Source organism: Salmo trutta, chromosome 32 (assembly GCF_901001165.1).
Source record: "Salmo trutta chromosome 32, fSalTru1.1, whole genome shotgun sequence".
NCBI lineage: Eukaryota > Metazoa > Chordata > Actinopteri > Salmoniformes > Salmonidae > Salmo > Salmo trutta.
In genome coordinates, this window is record NC_042988.1 from 12,300,939 (window position 1) to 12,328,159 (window position 27,221).

Sequence of the window (27,221 nt, forward strand, 5' to 3'; positions counted from 1 at the left end):
AGAACCGTAGTGATTGTATCAGATGTTATCAGAGAATAAAGTGTCTTCACCTGTTCTCCTATCTCTGGTGGTTTAGCCATCTATCAAAGTTTTGTTTACAATATTTCATGATATTGTGAAAGAAATATTATATAAATGTGAATACTGAATGTGTTATGATGAGAAGGAATTCAAGGAAACAGCCAACAGACCTAGAAACTTATTTCAATACATTTTATTTGCAATGTCCAGCAATGAAATATGGTATGAAACAACAGATTTACATCAGTGTGTTTTTTAAAAATCTTTCAGTATGTTTATATATTGTCATCTTTACAGTACAACCAATTAATATATAAAGCACTTCCTAAATAGCACTGAGCCATAAAAATGCATTAACATTTTAACCAGTAGAAATAAGTATAAGTACAAAGTATTTCCTGAATAGCAAATTGTATGCAGTGATACTTATACATTTTGAAAAGTCCTTTATACAAGTCCCTCACTTTAGTCAATCTCTTCAATGGTTGGGCCTTGGGAGCTGACACCAGAGCTGGTCCGTGCCTGATCTCCACAGCAACCTGTGGGCATCCCTCCCTGCTGGTACAGCTTGGTAATGATAGGCTGGCATACTTTCTCCAGCTCCTTTAACTGATGCTCATACTCCTCTTTGTCGCCTAGCTGGTTGCTCTCCAACCAGGAAATGGTCTGGTCGCACCTGTCCACTACTTTCTTTTTGTCCTCCTCGCTGATCTTGCCTTTCATGTTGTCGTCCTCCACGCTGCTCTTCATATTGAAGGCGTATGACTCCAGGGAGTTCTTGGCTGCCATCTTCTCCCTCTGTGCGTCATCCTCAGCTTTGTATTTGTCAGCGTCCTGCACCATCCTCTCAATATCCTCTTTGCTGAGCCGGCCCTTGTCGTTGGTGATGGTGATCTTGTTCTCTTTGCCCGTGCTCTTGTCCACCGCTGATACGTTCAGAATACCGTTGGCGTCGATGTCAAAGGTCACCTCGATCTGAGGGACTCCTCGTGGGGAAGGGGGGATCCCAGAGAGCTCAAACTTCCCCAGGAGGTTGTTGTCCTTGGTCATGGCTCTCTCTCCCTCGTAGACCTGGATCATGACCCCGGGCTGGTTGTCGGAGTAAGTGGTGAAGGTCTGGGTCTGTTTGGATGGGATGGTGGTGTTGCGTTTGATCAGGGCGGTCATGACACCTCCGGCGGTTTCGATGCCCAGGGACAGGGGAGCCACATCCAGCAGCAGCAGGTCCTGGACGTTCTCAGACTTGTCGCCAGATAAGATGGCAGCCTGGATGGCAGCGCCGTAGGCCACCGCCTCGTCTGGGTTGATGCTCTTGTTTAGCTCTCGGCCGTTGAAAAAGTCCTGCAGGAGCTTCTGGACCTTGGGGATCCGTGTGGAGCCTCCGACCAGGACGACATCGTGGATTTGGGCCTTGTCCATCTTGGCATCCCTGAGGGCTTTCTCCACAGGCTCCAGTGTTCCCCTGAAGAGGTCAGAACACATCTCCTCAAAACGAGCCCTGGTGATGGAGGTGTAGAAGTCGATGCCCTCAAAGAGGGAGTCAATCTCAATGCTAGCCTGGGAGCTGGAGGACAGCGTTCTCTTGGCCCTCTCGCAGGCTGTCCTCAGTCTCCTCAGAGCCCGCTTGTTCTGGCTGATGTCCTTCTTGTGTTTCCTCTTGAACTCCTCTACAAAGTGACTGACCAGGCGGTTGTCAAAGTCCTCCCCGCCCAGGTGAGTGTCTCCAGCCGTGGCCTTCACCTCAAAGATCCCATCATCGATGGTCAGGATGGACACGTCGAAGGTGCCCCCACCCAGGTCAAAAATCAGGACGTTGCGTTCCTTGGACTTGCCTTTGTCCATACCGTAAGCAATTGCTGCCGCCGTGGGCTCGTTGATGATCCTCAGCACATTCAGCCCAGCGATCACTCCAGCGTCCTTAGTGGCCTGTCTCTGTGAATCGTTGAAGTAGGCAGGGACTGTGATGACTGCATTGGACACCTTCTGGCCCAGGTAAGCCTCAGCGATCTCCCTCATCTTCACCAGGACCATGGAGGAGATCTCTTCAGGGTTGAAGGATTTGTTCTCACCTTTGTAATCTACCTGAACTTTAGGCTTTCCTCCGTCGCTGACCACCTTGAAGGGCCAGTGCTTCATGTCAGCTTGCACGACCTGATCGTTGAACTTTCGGCCAATCAGGCGTTTGGCGTCGAAAACTGTGTTGTTGGGGTTCATGGCCACCTGGTTCTTTGCTGCATCTCCGATGAGTCTCTCAGTGTCTGTGAAGGCCACATAGCTGGGCGTGGTCCTGTTGCCCTGGTCGTTGGCGATGATCTCCACTTTGCCATGCTGGAACACCCCCACACAGGAGTAGGTGGTGCCCAGGTCAATGCCGATAGACGGGCCTTTAGCTGATGACATCTTGATGGTTTGGAGTTAGTTGCCTACAAAATAATGAAATATTTTAGAAATTGATATTATTCTATTCAAATCTAGATGCAATTAATGTCAATCTCCACCAACAGAGATGTTATCCTAAATATACTTGAATAACAACCAGACCTGGGTTCAAATACATGCGTACTTAAGTATTTGTAATTCTTATTTTCTGTGTATTTGAATATTTTCAGATAATGTGGCCACTTCTATTTAAAGTATTTGAAAGTATTTTCTAATAATTTCATATAAATACTATTTGAAACTATTTTCAAATACATTTCAAATACACCTAGGAACAAACAATTCTGGGTTCAAATGCATGAAATATTTAAATATTTATATTTTAAAATACACTTGTCTGTGTATTTGAGTATTTTCAAATACATGCCAATACTTTCTAAATGTATTTCCAAACACATTCCAATATTCAACTATTTATATTTCAAAATGTACTGGTATTTGAAAGTCCTTAAAAAACAATAATATGCATTTGAACCCAGGTCTGATAACAACACTGTTGTCAATGTTTGTGTTATATATTAGTGTTATACACTAATACTGGCCAGGCACATATTCAGTGGGGTTTAACAAAGACAATGGCAGACACAATCATTTCTGCTAATCTACTACAGAGAAACTCTTTTCACAACAGGCCTACATTTTTATCCATGAACACTCCTGAATAATATTGTATTATCTTCACAGAATTAGAGCAGATGTTCTTAAAAACGAAGAAATAACTCATTATAATATGCTACAACAACAAAAAAGAATTTAGGCATAGTCTGAACAATGAAATAACATAATAAATGGATGACCATTATATCTTTATAATATTATTTCTTTATTAGTTAATCAAATATTCTGGCATAATGTTATAGCTAAATCGGCTATGTCGACACAACCAACATAGCTTCATTTTCTATTTCTATCAAGTTTATAACTATCACAGCCATTATGAAAATAGGGTATTGAATTAATTTCCCTTTACTTACAGTTTATGAATGCAGAGGTCTTTCGAACGTGGTTCTTCTCTTTTCTTGCTTTCTTTTCCCTTTAGTATTCTCGTTGAGTCGATGTTTGAATCTGAATGTAACGTTACTTCACCAGAATATATACCATCCCCATTGCCTAAAAATTTTTACTTATGATTTCTAGACATTTCTCGAACGCTCTGACTACATTGCCCAATGAGAGCGCAGCATTCCTGCGTAATGACGCACCTGCGAGGCGCATGCATTGCACGCGCAGGAAAAGAAAGTTCTCGTCTTTCCAGAGTGTTCGAGAGGCGCGGAGACCTGTCTAGAACGCACACACACAGCACACAAATAGTGAAACCATTATTTGTCTTGATTAAAATAATAAAAAACAGTTAATGATTCAAATTTCAACACAAATGAAACAGCATGCGGGTTAACCTTATTCAGTCGACATTTCAGTCTATCGGCTACACTGCAGTTGCTCAACAGTTCACGAGATGTCAGTCTATAATTTTGTCTCACTAATGAATAATAGATATGTATTGTAAGACCGTTGAGTGCCTACTGGACAAGTGGTATACAAGCAACTCACCACAAGTTAATGTGCCTCCAGGGAAGATCCTTTTTTTGTATTAAAGCCAGAGTATATAAAATATCCAGTATTCATTTTTAAATGAAAGACAAATGATGAACATACCGGCTAATCCTTCTCTATTCTATTCAATGTTATTCTGTTCTATACCATTCTAGTCTAGCCTATTCCGTACTGATGGCCCATCAGTTTACATTTGCTTACCACAAACATGATATCCCCATGATATCCCCATTATTGGGATATCTTGCTTATGCTAAGCAAATGTGAACTGCTTGTGACATTCTCCTGTGAATTTTAATTACAAAAAACACAAATGGTAGCTAAAGTATTTGCTAATACACACAGTACATTTGGAAAGTATTCAGACCCTTTGACTTTTTCCACATTTTGTTACGTTACAGCCTTATTCTAAAATTGATAAAATTGTATTTTTTAATCAATCAACACACAATACCTCATAATGACACAGTGAAAACCGTTTTTTAGAAATTGATACATATTTATTAAAAATAAAAAACAGAAATACCTTATTTACAGAACAATTCAGACCCACATACTTATCAGACTTTGAAATTGAGGTCAAGGTCATCCTGTCTCCATTGATCATCCTTGAGATGTTTCTACAACTTGGAGTCCACCTGTGGTAAACTCAATCGTTTAGACATGGTTTGGAAAGGCACACACCTTTCTCTATAAGGTCCCACAGAGCAAAAACCAAGCCAAGAGGTCGAAGGAATTGTCCTTAGCAATCGGAAGAGCCTTGGTCAAGGAGGTGACAAGAACTGATGGTCACTCTGACAGAGCTCCAGAGTTCCTCTGTGGCAATGGGAGAACCTTCCAGAAGGACAACAATTTCTGCAGCATTCCACCAATCAGGCCTTTATGGTAGTGGCCAGATGGAAGCCACTCCTCTGTAAAAGGCACATTACAGCCTGCTTGGAGTTTGCCAAAAGGCACCTAAGGGACTCTCAGACCATGAGAAACAAGATTCTCTGGTCTGATGAAACCAAGATTTAACTATTTTGCCTGAATGCCAAGCGTCTCGTCTGGAGGAAACCTGGCACCATCCCTACGGTGAAGCATGGTGGTGGCAGCATCATGCTGTGGGGATGTTTTTCAGCGGCAGGGAATGGGAGACTAGTCAGGATCGAGGGAAAGACGAACGGAGCAAAGTACAGAGATTAAATGAAAACCTGCTCCAGAGCGCTCAGGACCTCAGACTGGGGTGACGGTTCACTTTCCAACAGGACAACGACCCTAAGTACACAGGCAAGACAGCGCAGGAGTGGCTTCGGGACAAGTCTCTGAATGTCCTTGAGTGGCCCAGTCAGAGCCCGGTCGAACATTTCTGGAGAGACCTGAAAATAGCTTTGCAGCGACGCTCCCCATCCAACCTGACAGAGCTTTATAAATTTGCTTAAATAATTATTTTTTTTTGCTTTGTCATTATGGGGTACTGTGTGTAGATTAATGCGGGGAAAAAACAATTGAATCAATTTTAGAATAAGGCTGTAACGTAACAAAATGTGGAAAAAGTCAAGGGGTCTGAATACTTTCCGAATGCACTGTATTGTAAACATAATTCCCATGTAGCAGTAGCTAGTTGTATTGATAAATACATCAGTATGAGACGTATTTACTGCTCACAAAATTCAGACGGTGGTGATTGCAACCTTTCAAAAATATTTTGTAGCCCTCCGTCTATCATGGAAACATGATGCAAATATATGCTGCGTTCATAACCAAGAGGGAGATGGGAATTGACCAATTATGAAGTAGAGTCATACAGCACCTACCCGCACCCGCTGGCTTTCTGTCTGACTCGCTATCGCAACAATTTTTAAGATTTTACTGAGTTACAGTTCATATAAGGAAATCAGTCAATTGAAATAAATAAATTAGACCCTAATCTATGGATTTTACATGACTGGGAAGGGGTGCAGCCATGGGTGGGCATAGGCCCACACACTTGGCAGCCAGGCCCACCCACTGGTGAGCCAGGTCCAGCCAATCAGAATGAGTTTTTCCCCATAAAAGGGCTTTATTACAGACAGAAATACTCCTTAGCACCCTCCCCACACCCCCTCAGGCGATCTTACAGGTGAATTAGCTGGATGTGGAGGTCCTAGGCTGGTGTGGTTACATGTGGTTTGCGGTTGTGAGGCCGGTTGGACGTACTGCCAAATTCTCTAAATCGACGTTGGAGGCAGCTTATGGTAGAGAAATTAACATTAAATTCTCAGGCAAAAGCTCTGGTGGACATTCCTGCAGTCAGCAAGCCAATTGCACGCTCCCTCAAAACTTGAATACATCTGTTGCATTGTGTTGTGTGACAAAACTGCACATTTTAAAGTGGCCTTTTATTGTCCCCAGCACAAGGTGCACCTGTGTTATGATCATGCTGTTTAATCAGCTTGTTGACATGAAATAAATAAGCTTTTGTGAGTATGGAACATTTCAGAGATTTTTTATTTCAGCTCATGAAACATGGGACCAACACTTTACATGTTGCGTTTATATTTTTATTCAGTGTAGTTTGAAGAGAGCAGAGTTGGAGAGACTTGCACTTTCTCTTGAGCTATTTTTATAGCCTACCTTTTAAGAGTGGGACGATTAAAAAAAATAATAATTTGATGGAGACTAATATGGGTGATCAATATTTATTTCTAGACAATGTAGTAAACTATAACCTAATCATTTAGGAAGTAGATTTCCTTGGATAGATAACTGCCCTGTGCTTCTCTGCCCATGCAGCTAAAGCCTACTCTGTTTAATTGAGACCACATGAGCACCTGATGTATGGCTACTGAACTTGAAGCAGCAAGAATGACAACAGCGGACACTTGCACTTTCTCTTGTACTACGTTTTGCTTATAGGATATAGCCTACCTTTCAGGAGGACGATCTGCAGGCAGAGACAAATAAATCAGTAATCAATATTTATTGAAAATGAAAGAACAACTCTCACTCACCATGGTAGCCTATGCGCTTTTCAATGATGATAAAACATTTTGATTGCACCTGGACTCACATTGGTTGAGCGCCCTCCACTTTTTTCCATTATCAATATTTATTTACACACACTGTATTAAATTATAGTCTAATCCAATTTAAGTACATTTCCTTGGAAAGATAACTGCCACGTGATTTTCAAACCATGCATAGGCAGCCTACTCTATTTCAATGAGACCACACATATACTAGGCGCACTTGGACTCGCATGCCCGACTAGGAGAGGAAGGCCACTGAAGTTGAAGCAGCTAATTTTTTACATGAAAAAAATGTTTTCCGCGAGACAATCTCTGTTGGGACCAAGATAATTGCGGCCTGCAATTCGGGGCGTTCCTGCATGTGGACATTCCTATATCTGCAGAAACCCCTCTTTATAATTATATTGGTCAACTTTTAAGCTAGGAGACGGAAGGTGGGTGGTGCACCAGTACAGTAGGTTGCGTTAACGCACAATACCGTTGGATGCCAGCTGCCGATAAACCCCACAGAAGAAGGGGCGGCAACGGTGGCTAGCTGGCCATACACCAGTAGATAGTGTCCTTCGTCACTGCCTGTAGGGCAATGTTTTCTCGCAGTTCTGTTAACAACGGTGAGGACAGGTGTTTGGCAGGCTGGAGCGAAGGTCACTGTGTGTTATTTTAGCAAGCTAGTCCCGTACACAGCAGGTGGGAGGTGGGGGCGACACCGTGTGCTATCTAGCTAGCATGTGGTGTACCTAACTAGCAAGCTAGCTGTGCTAGTGGGAGGCGGGGCTACTGGTAGACAGTGTCTTTGGCCCCCGCCTGTCTGGAATGGTTTTCTCCAGTACACGGCAGACAGGGGCCACACCGTGTGCTAGCTAACTAGCAAGCTAGCTAGCACATGATGTTGCTCCCGCCTGCTGGGGGCGAAGGACACTGTCTACAGCTAGTAAAGCAGGGGAGGGATGTCCATTCAGGAACCGATGGGGGGGTGTAAATCCAAGACAATTCATGGTCTTCACTTCATGATATGTTACGTTTTCTTATGGTATGTATTAATTTGTGGATGTCCATCATCGACTTGGTATGATATGTTACGAATTGGCAAAACATATATGTTGAAATCAAATCTAATTTTATTGAACACATACACGTGTTTAGCAGCTGTTATTGAGGGTGTAGCAAAATGCTTGTGTTTCTAGCTCCAACAGTGCAGTAATATCTAACAAGTAACATCTAACAATTTCACAACAATATACACAATACACACAAATCTAAAGTAAAGGAATGGAATTAAGAATATATAAATGTCAGAGCGGCATAGACTAAGATACAGTAGAATAGAATGCAGTATATACACGAGATGAGTAATGAAAAATATGTAAACATTATTAAAGTGACTAGTGTTACATTATTAAAGTGGCCAATGATTTCAAGTCTATGTATATAGGGCTGCAGCCTCTAATGTGCTAGTGATTGCTGTTTAGCAGTCTGATGGCCTTGAGATAGAAGCTGTTTTTCAGTCTCTCGGTCCCAGCTTTGATGCACCTGTACTGACCTCGTCTTCTGGATGAAAAAGTAGCTAAAAAGTAGTGAATAGTTGAAGTTCATAATTAGCTCAAATGCTCAAGTTGTCTGTGATGAGGTTTGAACATGCAACCAGCGGGTTCCTAGACGTTCGCGTTATAAGCCTATCCACCCTCCCTTAAGTAACCTTACCGAACCTAAAATCAAATTTGAGTGACACGGATTTACGTTTACTATGTTACGTCTAGTCTATGAGACCAGGCTAATGTTTGCAGTCCTCTATGGCGAAGTTGTAAATACCATTGGATGCGATCACGTGCTATGAACTCGTTGAGAAACGCTGATTGGCTAATGACCAACAACCTGCATAAACCACATACTAAAAGTACAGCGATCATGCTTGTAAAAACATGATATGGTTTAACAACCATATTAATACATGTATTTTATAAATAATAACTTGTTGTAGCATTTAACCGCCGAATATTTCCTTAATAGGTAACGTGAGAGCCGAGGGCAGGCTGATTGACGAGTTTCCCACTAGTATAATTGTTAGCTACCAGTTGGAGGGGTGTTCAAGTGATTTTTTTCTAGTCGTATGTGGTAAATTCCCATTTAGCACTTGGTTACGAACGAAGCAATACAATAGTCCTCCCTGCACCTATTCCTGCTTCCACCCTCTTCCTACTTCTGCCAATCCTCTCTCCCACTAACGTTAGCTAGCTAACTTTACTAGCTACAGTACTGTAGCTGCTAGTTAACACACAGAGTAAAGTTAAAGCCGTACCGTAGAGTAGCTTTCAATGGCTTTGACATACTCTCCTTTGTGGTACAACTGGTCCCCCTCGGCCATGTAAGTAGAAAATGTGCTTTTAGGTCCTTGGTCTCCTTCATTGTCAGACATGTTTGCAACAAAGTCCCAGTGGTATCCTAGCAACCAGCCTAACAAGTCTCTCGATGGGTCATTCTATGTCGTCACTAGTTACCACATCCACAAAGGCATAAACCCAGCCTATTTCTACAATGCATCTTCTTAAAACGTGATTTTAAACCTAACCTTAACCACACTGTTAATCTTTTGTCTAACCCTAACCTTGAACAGTTAAATATGCATAGGATTTTATACTCATTCACCACCTGCCATCTCTCCAAAACGCCACAAAAAAAGTGTCTTGCAACCCAAAATATTACGTTTTTAGCACTTTCTTTGAGCTTGGGTACACCTCGAAAATAAAATCGCAATACAAACATTGACAAAAGGGACATTTGAAGGGTGAAGGGGGGAACAAGAGGCCTACTTTATTTACATGGCTGTTTGATAAAGACTCCATAGTCAAGACTGTTGAGGGCTTCATGACAGCAAGTCCAGGATGGTGATGCCTTCCTCTTAAAAGTGCACCGAGATCTTAAAAATAAGATCAAAACCTCTACCATCCATAATGTCATAGCAATTGTATGATAAGCTCTTTTTTATATTAGCTGCATAATTTACACAGGGCAGTGGAACTCAGGCCTGAATAGTTAAATACTGCTAGGGTCATAGCCCATAGACAACCTATACATTATACCAGGGTATACTTTTAACAGCATGGGCAAAATAAGATGTTAACTCATTTGACAGTTTGCCTAGACACGTTCTAGATAACCCCAATCATAGACTGTATGCATTATGTGTGCTGTGAGTGAGATGGTACTTACTGTACTAGTTGACTGAGTGGTTGCTCAAGTTCAGCATTCTAGGGTACACAGCCAGTTAAATATATAGATGTCTACACAGTATCTTATAAAATGGCAAGCACAACCAAATTCATTTCCTGAGTTTGTGCCAAAAGGATGTTGTTCGTTGGTGCCCTTTTTCAGTCTTTTCCATAATAGAGGAGCATCCTCATCCCCTGGTAGTGGCTCTGAGACAGCCAATTTACAATAAATATACATTAAAAAAAATATAAGAAAACAGTCAAACTATCAACACAAATAAACACTTTACATTCCAGTAAAATGTACAATGTAGCAACCGGTGAATGGCAACATCAAACATAAAACCTGTGGTGAGGAAGCTGACCACAAGATGGCAACAGGCCTGGCATAGTACACCAGCACAGCCATCTTCTGACTGTACTTAAGCAGTAGTTTATGGATTTAACTCTATTTACCCCAGGCTGTTATGGAAAATAATTAACTGTTCATATAACATGATGAAATGGAGACTTCTTTCATTAAGCAATCATCCACCGCTGCTAAGTCATCTTTTGGTTGTTGGGTATAAAGTAAGCTGCCCACACAACATGCAAGTTGTTCAGTTTCCCATGGAATTTTTCACCATTAAATACTGGGCAAGATATGCATGCTTTGAATACTGCTTGGACAGTAGGTCAAATGTAGGAGGATTGTAGGTCCCCAGGTTCTTCTCAGATTTCCCCATCTTGAAGTCACATCTTGGCCTGAGCCTTCAGAAGGCCAGATATCTGCACAGTCCCGTTTAATAGTTCCATTATGATTCATACTTTTTTGGGCCAACATTCTTTTTATACAAATTTGAATTTCAATGTTTTTATTGTTTGACAAAATTAAACCAAATATCAAAATAGTATTAGTCTTCAATGGATCCTTGCGTCATTCGTTTGTTGCATGATGTGATTTGACAGCATTATTCGTTCAGGTAATGACAGAGTCCAACTGAGGAACAGCCAGACAAATTAAAATTGAGGGTGGAGTTGGGGGGTGAATCCATTTGAATAGAGTCCATGATTGAGCTACTGTATAAGTACTAGGATCCTCCAATTAACCAAACTGGAAGAAAAAATTTCCTGGTCCGGATGCTACAACACAAAACAAAAGTGTAAATTATTCAACAGAATCTGAAATAGGCCGAATTGTGAATTTATTATTTGTTAAATCATTAAAAAAAGTACTGTTGTTTCCTACAGCTGTTTGTATACATACATTGATTAGCTTCGAAACTATAGCCCTGGCCACCTCCACCACCAAAGAATGCCTTGAAAATGTTGTTGGCATCAAAATCTGCTGGGGACAGAAACACATTATGAGGATCAACATCACAGCCAGTACAATCTCACCACAAATTCACAAAACTAACCATGTAAAATTAATGTGGTAAACAAATGTTTACAGCTCTGAAATACAAATGGCTGAACCCAGTTGGGGTTTAAATCAAGTAATTTAGTCCCTATTAAAGCTGAAATACATAAAAGGGGGGGAAAGTGCCACTTTTCACCCCAGCGCCTTTGTTATTGTTTTTGTTAACGAAACAGAGCAGAGGAGCAGCCAGCACCGTAGAAAAAAAAAAAAAGTGCATTCTATTCTAAGGTGTGAAATGATGTCTGGGGGTAATTTCACAAACAGACACAGCAGTTTCAGCCCTTTCCCCCCTGCTGATCTCCAGCCCTCACCTCCCATGTTGCCTGTGTCGTCCTCCAGATCGTGACCACTGTCGTAGCGGGATTTCTTCTTAGGGTCAGACAACACAGTGAACGCCTCGCCCACCTCCTTAAACTTCTTCTCCTCTTCCTTCTGAATCTCAGCACTGGCCGAGCTGTGACGGTCTGAGAGAGAGACAAACCAGGGCCGTCAGTCAGGGGAAATGAGAGAAGGTAATAAGTTCAATGTTTTATTTCCCCTTTCCATTGAAATATGTCTGACACATTGCTTTTTTTATATTAGTAAAATAGACTGGATAGTTGAACTGAGAAATGGGCTCTCTTAGCTACCTGGATGGTGCATGAGGGCCCGTTTACGGTAAGCCTTCTTGATCTCGTCCTCTGTGGCGTCCTTGTCCACTCCTAGCACCTTGTAGTAATCTTTTCGCTTGCTCTTCTTCAGCTCCAACTGTGCATTCTTCAGGAGGTGCTTGTGTTCTAAGGAAAGGAGTTAAGAGTGAGATGACAAAGATAGTATTAATAACCAAGAGCAGTTAGAGCACCGTAACAGCAGGAGGAGCTATACAGTAATTCCACCCCTCAGAGACATTGCGTCATAACAGGGTGTGTGGGGGGAAACAGGAGTGTGAAGCAACAGGACCCAGACAGAGAGGTAGCGTGGTGGCTGGGATGGAGAGAGGGGTGGTTGAGTCACACCAATGAGACACAGACATACCTTTTGTTTTCTCTGTCTGGTAGACCTTCTCATAATCCCTCACAGCCTCATCGTACTCCTCCTTGTCCATGTAACTGAACACAGATATAGAAACAAGCTTGAGGGATCATAACCATATCAAATGAATATCCATATTCTTGCATGCACTCTAATAATAAGCACTACGGACATATTGCTAGGAAACTAAGGTAGATTGACGTACCACTGTGCTCTCCGTAAATAGGCCTTGATGTAGGTCTCATCCAGCTTAACTGCCTTTGTGCAGTCTTCAATGGCCTGGTCAATTTTTTTCAGCTTTGGAAAAAAAAAAACGGAAATAAAAGAGAGTAAGAGGACTGGGAAATGTGCAAAGAAGCGTGCGGCAGAAGAAAAAAGATGCTGGCCTAGTTCTAGATAAAGAAAATGAGGCAAAGTGCAGAGCACCGCTAAAAATACACACAGTAAGAGGGGCCTCACTGTATGAGAGGTATGTGAGGGTTTGTGGCACGTATATGTAAGTGTGTGCCCACGTGTGAGCGAGAGAGTGAGTATGCAGGTGCCCACCTCACAGCCAGTACTGTAGTGCTACAATGGTCCATATGAGTGACTTCCTGGAGGATTTACAATCTAACAAGCTACACATGCTGCCAGGAGAAATTTTGAGCAGAGTTATACAGGTATAAGGCCCTTTAAAATCTGTTTTGCAAAGAATTCGGATGGAATCACGGAATCCAGATATTAAAACAGAATTCAACAACTCAATGTATTTTACTTAGTAGGAAATCAACTAAATGTATTGAACTTATTATAAAATGCATTAAATTTGTCCAAGATTATTACAAGACATGCATCAGTGATTCATATTTTCCTTTAACTTTCTGAAGAGGCAATGGCTCAGGAATGCCCCTGTGTGTGTGCGCGTGCGTGCCTACAACTTTGTGTAGCCGTTAGTGATGATGCTAATGTCATGACAACCATCTTCTGGTATATGGAAAGGCTTTCCCAAAAACATACAATTAAAATATTAAACACACAAAGTAGCCTATGCCTGCCTACCTGGCAGAACGATATCATGGATTATCAATCCAGCGGCCATTTGTTTTACAAACTCTGCAATCACATGAGCGCTACAGAAACATTGTAACCAAAGAGGTCCCAAGCTTGTGCACAGTTGAATTAAAGGGTAAGTATACCCAAAAATCAAAATTTCATAGATTTTCACAGACCTCAAAAGTGGTCTCCTGATGTGGTTTAAGCATGGTTGTGGACAATAATAAATACATTTGGATGTTATATAAAAAGTGTGATTTAGAGAGCGAAAACCTGAAGAACAAAAACAAACCCTGGAAAAACAAAACTGAATTTGGGAAAACACTAAACGGAATCAGGCAACAACAAAAAATGCACACATTTTATAGGGACCTAAATGTATCAAATATCAGCTGCCTGGCTGAAAAGGCAAAACAACCACGGTGTAATATAAAACAGCAATACCTCCTTTGCAAGCGAACGGAGAGCCTTTCAATGAAGACTAAAATAATAATAATAATAATAATAGGCCGAAGTGAACTGGGGACCAAAATTGCAGAAACACCATGGCTGCATAAGACAAGACAACATGGTATGGCATAAGACAAGACAACATGGTATGGCAGATGAGAGGGGTTCTCCTCCTGGTGCTGTGTGTTTGAGCCTCACCTTAGATCCCACGGTGCCCCTGTTACAGAAAAGCTTAGCATTGGTTTTGATGTTGTTGGGGTCTATAGTCAGGGCCTCAGAGTACAGCTCGTAGGCCGCATCATAGTTCCCATCCTTGAAGGCCTTGTTCCCATCCTCCTTCTTGGCTTTGAGTGCTTTGGCATTCTGGGTGGAAAAGAGAGAGCACTTAGCAACCTCTGCAAACTTAATGTGTCAGCAAGCCAGTAGTGGAGAAAGAATTGGTTATAGTGTTCTGTGGCTACCTCTTACAAAAGGTAAGGATGGAGGCAATTTGTCCACATTAGCATAATTATTAGGCAGGTTAGTTGAGCCTAATTGCAGGGCTAGAGTCCTGGTGGCAGGTGGATGGAGGACTCACTCTGCAGGCCAGGCGAGCCTTCTCATGGTCAGGGGCCATGCGCAGGGCCTGGACAAAGAACTGGACGGCCTTGTCAATACAGTCCTCATAGTACAGACAGAGACCACGGACGTACAGGGCATCGCCATTAGTAGCGTCCATCCGCAGGATATCACTGAGAGGACGACAAAGAAACAAGTCTTACATAACAACACACATTTGCAATGGTGTGTATCAGCTAGGGAAATTGCCTTTATTTAATGGTTTTCCAGGTTCCAACAATGTCTTGTTTACCTGGCTACCGACTGGGCCTCTGGGTAACGCCCCAGCATTGCCAGACACTCTGCTTTCAGCACCTTGAACCGATGGCAGGCTGAGGCCGACTCCAAGGCACGGTCCATACAGAACACAACCTGCACAGTCCAGCGAGAGAGAGAAACACTGTCCTATCAAATCTAGCACCAATCTGCCTATTCCCCCAAATAAAGTTAACAATTTGCTTGATAAAAGACAAAATGCAGCCAAGAGCCTACCATCCTGAAGTCATGCTTTTCAAATCCTATTTCAGCCATCTTTTCATACTCCAGGACGGAATCTGCATTCTTTACCTGAAAATAGATCCAAACTTAACAAGAATTCAAACTCACGCTTTTATATAAGGAATCCTCTACGCTGCCTGATGTTTTCCTCAATCTAAGCAAAACTCACGGAATATCTTTAACAATTAACAAAGGATTTCAATTACTGTAGAGCAATTAGCTCTTTACAATGCATTGCTGTTATGACCTAGTCTGCCAGACAGACTGTCTGTCTGACCCACCTCCTGCTGTGCCTGGCTGTTGTCAGGCTCCAGTTCTAGAACCCTGTGGAAACAGCGGCTGGCTGCCATGGCGTTGCCCAGGGACAAGTGGCACTTCCCCTCCCGTAGATGACCCTGTGGGAAAGTTGACTCACAGTTAACAGGCAGGAACACTGACAGGCAGGGAGGAGACCCACCCACAAACCATGACTCAGATCTTTCCATTACCTTAACCGTTGTACTCATCTAACTGCCAAACATATTATGAGATGAGACAAACTGGAAAGTCTGACTAACATGTCTGCCTAGGAGCTAGCTGGGTATTCAAGGCTAGCTCCTAGGCAGCCTTGAACCCTACCTTCATGAAAGTGTCGTCAAGCCGCACTGCCTGCTGGGAGTCCTCCAGCGCCTCTCTGTGCCGGCTCAGCATCATCAGCGTGGCCGCCCGGTTTCCATAGTAACTGGCATTCTTAGGACACATGTCTGTTGAGAACACAGATTTTTTTTTTATCACTCACCGTCATTAACAAGAATAGATGTTCCCCCTCTCTATAAAGAAGATATTCTTTGCAGTTGATATCCCTGATAGAATTCTTACCTATGGCCTTGGTGTAGTAGTTGAATGCTTCAGAGTAATCCTTCTTGATGTAGTAGGCATTACCTTGCTCCTTGAAGCTCTCCGCTTCCCTGGATGACACACAGAGAAATAAAAGACAGAAAGAGCTTGAGAATGAGGCCATTTGTTGACATTACCCAAGAGAGAGTTCTGAGTAAAACTGCATAATGACAGGATGTAGGGATGGGCATGACTAATCGAGGACTCAAACTGATGTCAAAACTCCATCTTTAACCAGAGATCACATTTTTTTTCAAATACTGTAAAACTATTTGGTCAATTTTATCTTGAAGACAACATTAATTTGCTTTGACTCTAGTGTTCCATTTGTACACGTGCATTTGCGGGACACAACAAAAAAGAAACCAAGCCAAGCATCACACAGTTCTGCTCCCTAAATTCCCTTTCCCCTCCGTGTCTAACTCAATTGCATTCGGACCGCTCCCTCTACACACGCGTTTTGAAATAATTGCATAATTTTCCACTTAGGATACTTTGTGGTTGTAACAAGTTACTACAGCCACAGTCAAAATTGGCTATATTGTAAAAATTCATAAATAAAAATGAGCTATTTGGTCTTAATTTAAAGGTTAGGCATACCGTGAACAGTGTGGCCTTTTCCCCTTTATTCTCACTTTTGGTTATTTGAAAATTAAATGAACTCCAAAATATTGCCATTTTAAAAACAATCCTTAGGTTGTTCGCAATTTCAGTTTAATCCACCAGAAAAGACAGAACAAATACAGTTAAACTCAAATATACACTGCTCAAAAAAATAAAGGGAACACTTAAACAACACAATGTAACTCCAAGTCAGTCACACTTCTGTGAAATCAAACTGTCCACTTAGGAAGCAACACTGATTGACAATAAATTTCACATGCTGTTGTGCAAATGGAATAGACAACAGGTGTAAATTATAGGCAATAAGCAAGACACACCCAATAAAGGAGTGGTTCAGCAGGTGGTGACCACTGACCACTTCTCAGTTCCTATGCTTCCTGGCTGATGTTTTGGTCACTTTTGAATGCTGGCGGTGCCTTCACTCTAGTGGTAGCATGAGACGGAGTCTACAACCCACACAAGTGGCTCAGGTAGTGCAGCTCATCCAGGATGGCACATCAATGCGAGCTGTGGCAAGAAGGTTTGCTGTGTCTGTCAGCGTAGTGTCCAGAGCATGGAGGCGCTACCAGGAGACAGGCCAGTACTTCAGGAGACGTGGAGGAGGCCGTAGGAGGGCAACAACCCAGCAGCAGGACCGCTACCTCCTCCTTTGTGCAAGGAGGAGCAGGAGGAGCACTGCCAGAGCCCTGCAAAATGACCTCCAGCAGGCCACAAATGTGCATGTGTCTGCTCAAACGGTCAGAAACAGACTCCATGAGGGTGGTATGAGGGCCCGACATCCACAGGTGGGGGTTGTGCTTACAGCCCAACACCGTGCAGGACGTTTGGCATTTGCCAGAGAACACCAAGATTGGCAAATTCGCCACTGGCGCCCTGTGCTCTTCACAGATGAAAGCAGGTTCACACTGAGCACGTGACAGAGTCTGGAGACGCCGTGGAGAACGTTCTGCTGCCTGCAACATCCTCCAGCATGACCGGTTTGGCGGTGGGTCAGTCATGGTGTGGGGTGGCATTTCTTTGGGGGCCCGCACAGCCCTCCATGTGCTCGCCAGAGGTAGCCTGACTGCCATTAGGTACCGTGATGAGATCCTCAGACCCCTTGTGAGACCATATGCTGGTGCGGTTGGCCCTGGGTTCCTCCTAATGCAAGACAATGCTAGACCTCATGTGGCTGGAGTGTGTCAGCAGTTCCTGCAAAAGGAAGGCATTGATGCTATGGACTGGCCCGCCCATTCCCCAGACCTGAATCCAATTGAGCACATCTGGGACATCATGTCTCGCTCCATCCACCAATGCCACGTTGCACCACAGACTGTCCAGCAGTTGGCGGATGCTTTAGTCCAGGTCTGGGAGGAGATCCCTCAGGAGACCATCCGCCACCTCATCAGGAGCATGCCCAGGCGTTGTAGGGAGGTCATACAGGCACGTGGAGGCCACACACACTACTGAGCCTCATTTTGACTTGTTTTAAGGACATTACATCAAAGTTGGATCAGCCTGTAGTGTGGTTTTCCACTTTAATTTTGAGTGTGACTCCAAATCCAGACATCCATGGGTTGATAAATTGGATTTCCATTGATTATTTGTGTGCGATTTTGTTGTCAGCACATTCAACTATGTAAAGAAAAAAGTATTTAATAAGATTATTTATTTCATTCAGATCTAGGGTGTTGTTTAAGTGTTCCCTTTATTTTTTTGAGCAGTATATATATATATATATATATATATATTCAAAACAATGTTTAAAATATAAATAATATCATAAATAGGAGTGGTCTCACATGCAGCTAGCAAAAATAATGAAATGTCTGCTCATCCTAAAATTACAACCAACTAATTGCAGCCTTACCGCAAAAATGGAAGAGGCAAGTAGAATGGGGAAAGTAAGATACTTGTCTTTTGGCCCAAGATTGCAAAATAGTTGAGAAAAGATTTGATGTATCGATTCCATGGCACATGGTGTATGAAATGATACACAAAAAGATGTTGGATTCAAAACTTAGAATTGTTTTATTAAAATGTATTGCAACATACATACATAGGGGTTACAACCATCCCAGCTGTGCAGATTTCGCGTTGACGAGACAGAGTCATTAGATAATTTGTTTTGGTACTGTCCACACAGATTGTTTTTGGTCACAGGTCCAGGAATGGCTGAAGAATTTCAGGTCCAGGAATGGCTGAAGAATTTCAACATTTACCCGGAGGTAACTGCAAATAGCACTACCGGGTGACTTAAGTCAGTCAATCGATCAATAATACTTTTAGCATTTTTTTTAATATTTTTTTTACTTACAATCTGTAGAAACTGAGAATAGAAAGGTTCAGAACTTCTGGGAAACATCACAGCTGAAAAATATATGGCAAATAGAAATAAAACAATGGATGGTCTTCAGAGATAGAGTTGAGGGTAGCTGAAGGTAGCTGAAGGAAGTGATTAAAAACAAACAAAAGATAACGGTTGTAAAATATAACACGTCCGTAAAATGTATATAGTATGTGTAAGCTGGAAGTAGAAGCCTAACGCTTTAAAAACACACCGACAGTGTCAGACGCTAAATAGTACGCAGCATCATCTGGATATGTGTGCAACAAAAGTTCAACGTTCACCTTCTGCTACCATTTCTGTCAAACTGTCTATGCATACAGTTTGACGCATACATTAACGTGATTTAGAAGACGCTCTTATCCAGAGCGACTTACAAATTGGTGCATTCACCTTATGATATCCAGTGGAACAACCACTTTACAATAGTACATCTATATCTTTTTTGGGGGGAGGGTAGGGGGGAGGGTTAGAAGGATTACTTAATCCTATCCCAGGTATTCCTTAAAGAGGTGGGGTTTCAGGTGTCTCCAGAAGGTGGTGATTGACTCCACTGTCCTGGCGTCGTGAGGGAGCTTGTTCCACATTAGATAAATCCAAGGTATGCACCACACCTAACACACTGCAACTGCCTCTGCAACGCAATGCTGCAAGGCAAACGCAGCTTTTCATTGGAAATTAATGCAATTCTGGTGTACCAAAATTCAACGACGCAGTCGGTGTGTTGTTATCCATTAGTTTACTACAATTAGGGGAGGGGTGGTATGGTTAGGAGAAAATAAAGTAAAACATATTTTAAAAAGATACTTACAAAAATATATGGGGGATTGGAAATGATGCAGACAATTACATGGTAGTTACAATCTATGCCATATTAAAGCTGATCGACTCCCTAAAAATACTGTGATTAAGGGTTAGGTTTAAAATCTGATTTTGCAGAGCAAAATTGTGGAAACTGGCAGGGTTTGACTTTGTGGCAACTAATGTTAGTGATGACCCTACTTTGCAATTAGAAGTGGATAGACAGGTTCCACACTGAAAAATATGCCAAAACATTAGTTTGATTAAGACAGAGCATATTTTTTTTATCAGAATCATTACACCTACTCACCAAACAGATGCCCTGGCCATAATTCATCCACATGCAGTGTTCAATGTAGAATTGTTCATCATTTAGAAAATTCCAAGGAACAGGCATAATAAACTAAAAGTACACATACTTTGGTTTCTAACCATTAATAATTTTCTCAACTAGCCAAAAATGAGCCCTGTTTCAAATTGTCACAGAATAACAGTTCCAGACTCGAGATGCAAATCACTTCGCATTATTCTGTTATATTACATCCTGTTTTGTTTTTTTAACTATAAAATAGGTGTCTTGACTGTGATAAGGGCTTGGGAAATAATAGCGTCATGTCTTCTAAATTAAACACAACAAGGCTATGCCATTGCACAGCCTTAGGCTTCTACATGCAAGTGCCACACAGCTGAGGTTACTACCTTTTGATCGATAGGGTTCCATGATATAACATAACCAGTTGGTATTACAGATTCAATAAATAAATCATAAATGCCACTATTTTATTGACTGAATAGTAAATGATCAAATTTAGCAGTTAGGATTAGCGTACTCAAAAACATAATAATGTGAGTACTCGGTCAAAAAAGGTCAAATGCCCATCCCTAACAGGTCGTACTGTATCATCCACAGAGACAAAATAGACCAAGTAAATGTGAAAAGGGACTTAGAGGAAAACCTCGAGGTGCATTGGCAAGTAATCAATGACTTCATCCTAGCCCGTATCGCAGACTGCAAGGAGGTAGGATATTACATGATACTGCATATTATACGTAACTGCTGACAAGCAAAACACAGACAAGGGACAATACTAGGATGAAAGATGTTCTTTAAATCATAATTCACTCTGGTTGTAGACCAGGGCTAATCTAGGTTTATGATAGACTATCAGATTGCTTCCTGAACACTACTACACTGCGTGTACAATTATTAGGCAAGTGAGTATTCTGATCTTATCATTGTTTCTATTCACATTTTTGAACTCCAAACCATAAACTTGAATGTTTATTGGATTTAATCATTTTCAGGTGATATGTATTTGTGTAATGAGGGAGGGTGTGGCAAAAGTGAATAACACCTTATAATCAAGGTGTGCATAATTATTAGGCAGCCTCATTACCTCAGGTAAAATGGGCCAAAAAACAAATTTAACAGACACTGAAAAGCCAAAAATGTAAAATGCCTTTCAGACGGATGCGACACTCTTTAAATAGCTAAACTATTGAGGTGTGACCACCGGACATTCAAACGATTTGTTGTGAATAGTCAACTGGGGCGCAAAAAACGCATGGGGAAGGAAAGGCACAAATTAACTGCAAAAGACTTGAGAAGAATTAAACGTCAAACTACCAGGAACCCATTATCCTCCAGTGCCACCGTATTCCAGAACTGCAACCTACCTGGAGTGTTCTGAAGTACAAGGTGTCAAGTGCTCAGAGACATGGCCAAGGTCAAGAAGACTGAAACAAGACCACCACTGAATAAGATTCACAAGTTGAAGCGTCAAGATTGGGCAAAGAAATACCTAAAGACAGATTTTTCAAAGGTTTTATGGACAGATGAAATGAAAGTGACTCTTGATGGACCAAATGGATGGGCCCGTGGCTGGATCAGTAATGGACACAGGGCACCACTTTGAGTCAGGTGCCAGGATGAGGTAGTTGGACCTTTTCGGGTTTAAGATGGACTGAAACTCAACTCCCAAACCTACTGCCAGTTTCTGGAAGATTCTTTCATCAAACAGTGGTACAGGAAGAAGTCCTCAGCATTCTAGAAGGCCATGATCTTTATGCAGGACAATGCTCCATCACATGCATCCAAGTACTCCACTGCTTGGCTAGCCAGCAAGGGCCTCAAAGATGCCTGAATAATGACCTGGCCCCCTTCCTCACCTGACTTAAATCCTATTGAGAACTTGTGGGCCCTTCTCAAACGTGAGATTTACAGTGATGGAAGACACTACACCTTTTTGAACAGCATTTGGGAGGCTGTGGTTGCTGCTTCAGCGAAAATTGATCGTGAACAGATCAAGAAACTGACAGACTCCATGGATGGAAGGCTCATGGCAGTTATTGAAAATAAGGGTGGCTATATTGGTCACTGAATATTTTTGAAAGGCCAAAAATTTTATATAATTGTCATTTTGTGTTACTTGAAAAATTGAGAATAAACGAGTTGAGAGAAATTATTTTTGTAATTTAGTTGCCTAATAATTGGGCACACTTATTTCCCTGAGAAAGACAAAACTCACTTTTCCTTTGTTAAACATTCAGGTTTGAGGTTCAATAACATTTTGGATTGACTGAGAGCATTGTTTGTTCAACAATAAAATTAATCCCGAGGAACACAATTTGCCTAATAATTGTGCACGCAGTGTATTCTACTGTTTCCAAACATGTATGCTGGAAGAGTTAACCTTGGTGTACGGGTGGGAGCGGGGGTAAGGAGCTGCGCAAAATCATCTAAACATAGAAAGAGCCATACCAGCAGGCAGTGAGGGGTCTCAGCCAATGGAATTAGAGGTAGTGGCCACAGCTCACAAACAGAGCAGCTATCTGAGCTCAGTGGGAAATACAGTGGCAGATCACAAGGGAGCACATGGCAAGACAAGCCAGGGAGAGGGCAACTGCCATTTCCTTGGAATCTTTATTTAACAAGGCAGTTAAGAACACATTCTTATTTGCAAGAGTGACAGATTTTTACCTTGTCAGCTCAGGGATTCAAACCAGCGAATTTTAGGTTACTGGCCCAACACTAACCACTAGGCTACCTGCCGCCCCAACATCTTCACCATGCTTCAGTTAAGATCACAATCAGAGCAAGAAAGCTGACAATGAAGCGAAACTGAAAATAAAGGCAATTTTCCAAGACAATGCCTTTTCCTTGTAATGTTCTTGAGGAAACAGGACAGTTACCCCTATATCACCTGGTCATAACACATTGGTTGGTTGTTTAACTTGTGGCCCCCACTGTTGCCAAGAGGAAAGTTGAGACATAATTACTAGTGGTGGGAATATATTAGCTAGGCCCAGCGTCATTAATATATGGATCTGGCTAGGCCTAGTTGACAACCTCGGATAACATCACAGTAAAACAAAAATTGATCACCCTTCAGGCATACCAAGAAGACCATGTCAGTCAATAGTAAGTTACCTCACGCAAAGCCTAATTTATAGCTGTCTCGTTCAGGTCATCAAGACCTGAGAATGTTCTGGAAGAACGTCACTCAGCGAGGACAATCAGTGGGCAGAGTGGGGCAATATTTTGGGGACTTTTCTGGGTCGTGCGTGGGTACATAGCAATACTAACAGTTATGTTAGCTAGCTAAGTAACTAATTAGCTTAACACATTTGGTTAAAAAATATATAGAACAAAAACATTAACCATAGGCTTTGCGACCGTCATAGGTAACGGCTACTTAGCTAACGTTAGCCAACTAGCTAGTACAATAGCAAGCTAACGTTAGCTAGCCATAACAACACACGACGATGCAAACTTTGTCAAAAACTGTGAATAACTTTGTTGGTTAGGTAACATTAACACAACAGATAGTCAACTTTATCTTTGTTGGTATGGATTTTTCAAAAAAAGAAATGGTTAACCGGTTAGCAAGGCCTAATTCCCGTGTGACACAAAGCAAAGGCCAACCAATACTAGCCAGACCAAGATTATAATAACATGACAATGGCACGAGAACACTCAAATCTAATGTGTAACATTTATTGTACATTTTCCGCAACGTACCTCTCCAATTCCTCGTCGCTGAGTATTTCCATTTCAGGATCCATGGTCACATCGCAGTCATCAACCGTCGCCATTTCGCTGGGACTGAGAGAAGGGGGGGGGGTTGATTGACAACTAGACAAGACGATCACTGAAAGTTAGTCCTGTATTTTTAACTGAAACCTGGCAGTCCCAAAACCTTTTTGGTCAACCAGCATCTACTAAGCTAACATATTTAATTGTTTTAAGATGGTCATACCAAGGATCATTTAGATATTGATTTGGAATTTTAGGACCAATTTAGGTATCAAAAATATCAATTGATAACACCTCGAATTTGGCCTTACTGCTATTAGCCCATAGAAACACATTGGATAACAGATTTATACATGGAAAAACATAGGCCAAAATTAAGTTTGTTTTTAATTGTCTACCCTTAAGATATAAGAAAGATCAGGCAACTTTTTATTAAAAAAATGTACACACATATTTAACCACTTTTTTTAGGCACGCAGATCGGCCGTAAAGTCTCACTTTAAAAGGGGTTTTTCCCCAATAGTTTTTGTCCCACCAGGAGTTGGCATTGGCAAGAAAGCAGAAACAGACCCCCAGCCAGGGTAAAACCATGCATGACAGGCTATTTTGTCAGTAAAAATAGAGTAACATTGAACTAGCTCGCTCTATTAAAATAGAAAATGTTAACGTCTTCCATCCTCTGCGGCTGTGGCTCAAACAAGTCTTTACCACCATCGTACGCTAGAGGTCTCAGTTACTAAAAGTAGTGAGGAAGACGTTACGTAAGCATTGTAAACAGGAAGTATTTTGGGGTATTGGTGTCTGGAATTTACGGGAGCGCTGTATTTACATTTTAAAGGTAAAAAGATTGCAAGGAAATTAAATGTTGCATTGAGTTGTTATCTGGACGAACATAACAACGGACAATATCACTTAAATAGAATAGTTAGCTAACTAAATGCATGCCAAACGTTAGCATGTAGCTAGCTAGCAAACGTTAGCTAGCTAGCTACGGTATCATGTTCTGCTACGTGAGGGAAAGCGTCCTACCTCTATGACTTGTAAGAAAAACGTGTGTGTGTTTTGCTAGCTGCAGAGACATCTGCCATCTGACTTGTTATTCAATTACAGAGTTGCCAAGAGACTGATCATCATCATGGGCAAGAGTTGTAAAGTGGTGGTGTGTGGTCTGGCTGCCGTTGGCAAGACTGCTGTCCTGGAGCAACTGCTGTATGCCAATCATATTGCGGGTAAGCAATTAATTTGTAAGACCTAGCTAGATCAAGGACAACGTTGATGTTTTGTCTACACAGATCCTCTGGTCCCATTTGATATCCCAAAGTGCTCTCCTCATTTCCCCCCCTAGGCTCAGAGCCCATGGAGACCCTGGAGGATATCTATATTGGCTCCATAGAAACGGACCGTGGCACTCGAGAGCAAGTGCGCTTCTATGACACCCGGGGTCTTCGTGATGGTCTGGAGTTCCCTCGCCACTACTTCTCCTTTGCAGACGGTTTTGTCCTGGTCTACAGCATCGACAGTAAGGAGTCCTTCAAACGCATGGAGGCCCTCAAGAAAGACATTGACCGCTACCGTGATAAGAAAGAGGTAAGGACTTTCATCAATTTCAATGGTAGTTGTGAAGCACAGTGTCGTGTAGGCTAGTTAAATAACAGCGCAGACTTCAGGACAAAACAGATCCTGCTGATGAACGGCCGTCCTGATGAACGGCCGACTGCAGACCGTCAGCCACCTTTATTTTTTGTTAATTTCCTGATGGTTCTACGTGTTGAATCACCACTGCACGTCAACAGCCAGCAGGTTATGTACTACGCGTGGCGACATTCGTTATGGTGTGTCTTGTCCTAAAGTTCTTATCTACACACCACACTCCACTTGCTGATATCCAGGTGATGTGAGGCTGTGCTAAACGGATGAGATGATCTGTCCACAGGTGAACATAGTGGTGCTGGGCAACAAGCTGGACATGCAGGAGCAGAGGAGAGTGGACTCGGAAGTGGCCCAGCACTGGGCCAAGACAGAAAAGGTGCGTCTGTGGGAGGTGTCTGTGGCAGACCGGAAGACCCTCATCGAACCTTTTGTCCACCTGGCCAGCAAGATGACCCAGCCCCAGAGCAAATCATCCTTCCCCCTCAGCCGCAATAAGAACAAGGGGAGTGGCTATGTCGATAGCTGAGGGAGAAGGGGGAGGGAGGGAGGTTTGATGAAGAATGAGAAAGGGAGGGAAGGAGAGGAGAAACGCAATAGACAGGCTAAAAATCAATCACAAATACAGGCAATTTTATGTCTGCACGAATGTACACTGACTGAATCAGAAACCAATGGTTTCATGGATATTTCGACTGATATTTCGACTCATATTTGACCATTTAGACTGATCTTTGACGACAAGTAAATGTTGACATCAAAAGTAACACAAATGGAAAATCAAGAGGGTTGTTTGTATCATGGAGGATACATAAGGGATTATATTACTGTTAGTTAATCAGGAGATTTGTTACACTACTGGCATGCCATCTACTCAGATGAAATATGGCAACTATTTTAGCATGGATGATCTGAATTTTATTTTAAGTTAGAGTACATGAAACAAATCCATATTTTGAAGAATTATAAAAACATTCCTCTATTCTTTTAGCGATGTCAGAAATGTTACTGCCTTTTGAGATCGCTTTGAATTTTAAAATGACATTATTGTCTAAAGATTTTAATTGTGGCTGACAGACTAGCAGTCTTATGTGATGTCTCTTGGTGAACAGGGTGTTTGAAGAGCTTCCTGCCTGCTGGACAGGCCCTGAAGAGCTCTTGACCACAGCCTAAGCATGCTGAATTATCTGTACCTCATCAGAAACTCTTTACTGTCCTTGAAAACCATGGGGTATCCTTGATCTTTGTTACTGAGCTATGTTGGTCAGACGAAATGCAAAAGTATTTCATTTTCAAATTATTTAACTGACTGAAGCCATTTAATGCCATGTCAGGGTCCATAGTTATTGTGCAACATTTCATGTGTGTGTCACTGAACAAGAAAGATGCCTTGGCCTAGTTTGGAGTAGTTTTTTGCTTTGTGACTATTCACAGATCGTTATATTTGTGTTATGTTTTGACATTGTTCATCTCTGTCTTTATGTCTGTATTATTGAAGTGCATATTATTTTCATGATAAATATTGGGGCATTTATACTCTGATGCAATATAAAGCACAGTATGTATCTTTTAAAATGTTCTGGAGACTGGATAATCATTTGCATGTTGTGTAAACAAATTAAAAGATTCCCTCTGCATCTAAGTTGAATCTGTGTATATCTTTGATTATCATGATTTATGAAGTAATTAAACAATACAAACATTTTAATGT

The 27,221-nt window shown here is 41.9% G+C and overlaps 3 protein-coding genes across 5 annotated transcripts; 1 reads left to right on the forward strand and 2 right to left on the reverse strand.

The window, feature by feature from the left end:
- Positions 1-199: 199 nt before the first annotated feature.
- Positions 200-3,649, reverse strand: LOC115171105 (heat shock 70 kDa protein-like). The gene is made up of 2 exons (XM_029727611.1): positions 3,435-3,649; positions 200-2,444 (listed from the first exon to the last, which is right to left on the reverse strand). The coding sequence occupies exon 2, from the start codon at positions 2,419-2,421 to the stop codon at positions 487-489; it is 1,935 nt and encodes a 644-aa protein (XP_029583471.1). The 5' UTR covers positions 2,422-2,444; positions 3,435-3,649; the 3' UTR covers positions 200-486.
- Positions 3,650-9,787: 6,138 nt separating this feature from the next.
- LOC115171106 (dnaJ homolog subfamily C member 7-like) lies at positions 9,788-23,957 on the reverse strand. 2 transcript variants are annotated; one of them, XM_029727614.1, is made up of 14 exons: positions 23,849-23,957; positions 16,059-16,147; positions 15,819-15,943; positions 15,482-15,595; positions 15,195-15,269; positions 14,956-15,074; positions 14,683-14,836; positions 14,304-14,468; positions 12,829-12,920; positions 12,627-12,700; positions 12,242-12,388; positions 11,924-12,076; positions 11,457-11,534; positions 9,788-11,332 (listed from the first exon to the last, which is right to left on the reverse strand). In XM_029727614.1, exons 1-14 carry the CDS (start codon positions 23,920-23,922, stop codon positions 11,295-11,297), a joined length of 1,497 nt encoding a protein of 498 aa, XP_029583474.1. In that variant the 5' UTR covers positions 23,923-23,957; the 3' UTR covers positions 9,788-11,294. The 2 variants fall into 2 exon arrangements, with proteins under 2 accessions (XP_029583474.1, XP_029583472.1); XM_029727612.1 differs by having other exon boundaries at positions 11,457-11,537.
- LOC115171108 (NF-kappa-B inhibitor-interacting Ras-like protein 2) lies at positions 23,124-27,152 on the forward strand. Of its 2 annotated transcripts, none has more exons than XM_029727617.1 (4): positions 23,124-23,248; positions 24,974-25,092; positions 25,209-25,450; positions 25,797-27,152. In XM_029727617.1, exons 2-4 carry the CDS (start codon positions 24,999-25,001, stop codon positions 26,037-26,039), a joined length of 579 nt encoding a protein of 192 aa, XP_029583477.1. In that variant the 5' UTR covers positions 23,124-23,248; positions 24,974-24,998; the 3' UTR covers positions 26,040-27,152. The 2 variants fall into 2 exon arrangements, with proteins under 2 accessions (XP_029583477.1, XP_029583476.1); XM_029727616.1 differs by lacking the exon at positions 23,124-23,248 and adding an exon at positions 24,595-24,701.
- The last annotated feature ends 69 nt before the right edge of the window (positions 27,153-27,221 follow it).

Bases quoted from the DNA above. Each gene is read 5' to 3' on its own strand.
- LOC115171106 (XM_029727612.1), bottom strand. From the start codon at position 23,922: ATGGCGACGGTTGATGACTGCGATGTGACCATGGATCCTGAAATGGAA. The intron at 14,469-14,682 runs GTGAGTCCTCCA...TTTTCCACCCAG, and splicing joins AGGCTCGCCTGGCCTGCAGA to AATGCCAAAGCACTCAAAGC. The intron at 12,701-12,828 runs GTACGTCAATCT...ATCTGTGTTCAG, and splicing joins TATTTACGGAGAGCACAGTG to TTACATGGACAAGGAGGAGT.
- LOC115171108 (XM_029727617.1), top strand. From the start codon at position 24,999: ATGGGCAAGAGTTGTAAAGTGGTGGTGTGTGGTCTGGCTGCCGTTGGC. The intron at 25,093-25,208 runs GTAAGCAATTAA...TTCCCCCCCTAG, and splicing joins GTATGCCAATCATATTGCGG to GCTCAGAGCCCATGGAGACC. The intron at 25,451-25,796 runs GTAAGGACTTTC...ATCTGTCCACAG, and splicing joins GCTACCGTGATAAGAAAGAG to GTGAACATAGTGGTGCTGGG.
- LOC115171105 (XM_029727611.1), bottom strand. From the start codon at position 2,421: ATGTCATCAGCTAAAGGCCCGTCTATCGGCATTGACCTGGGCACCACC.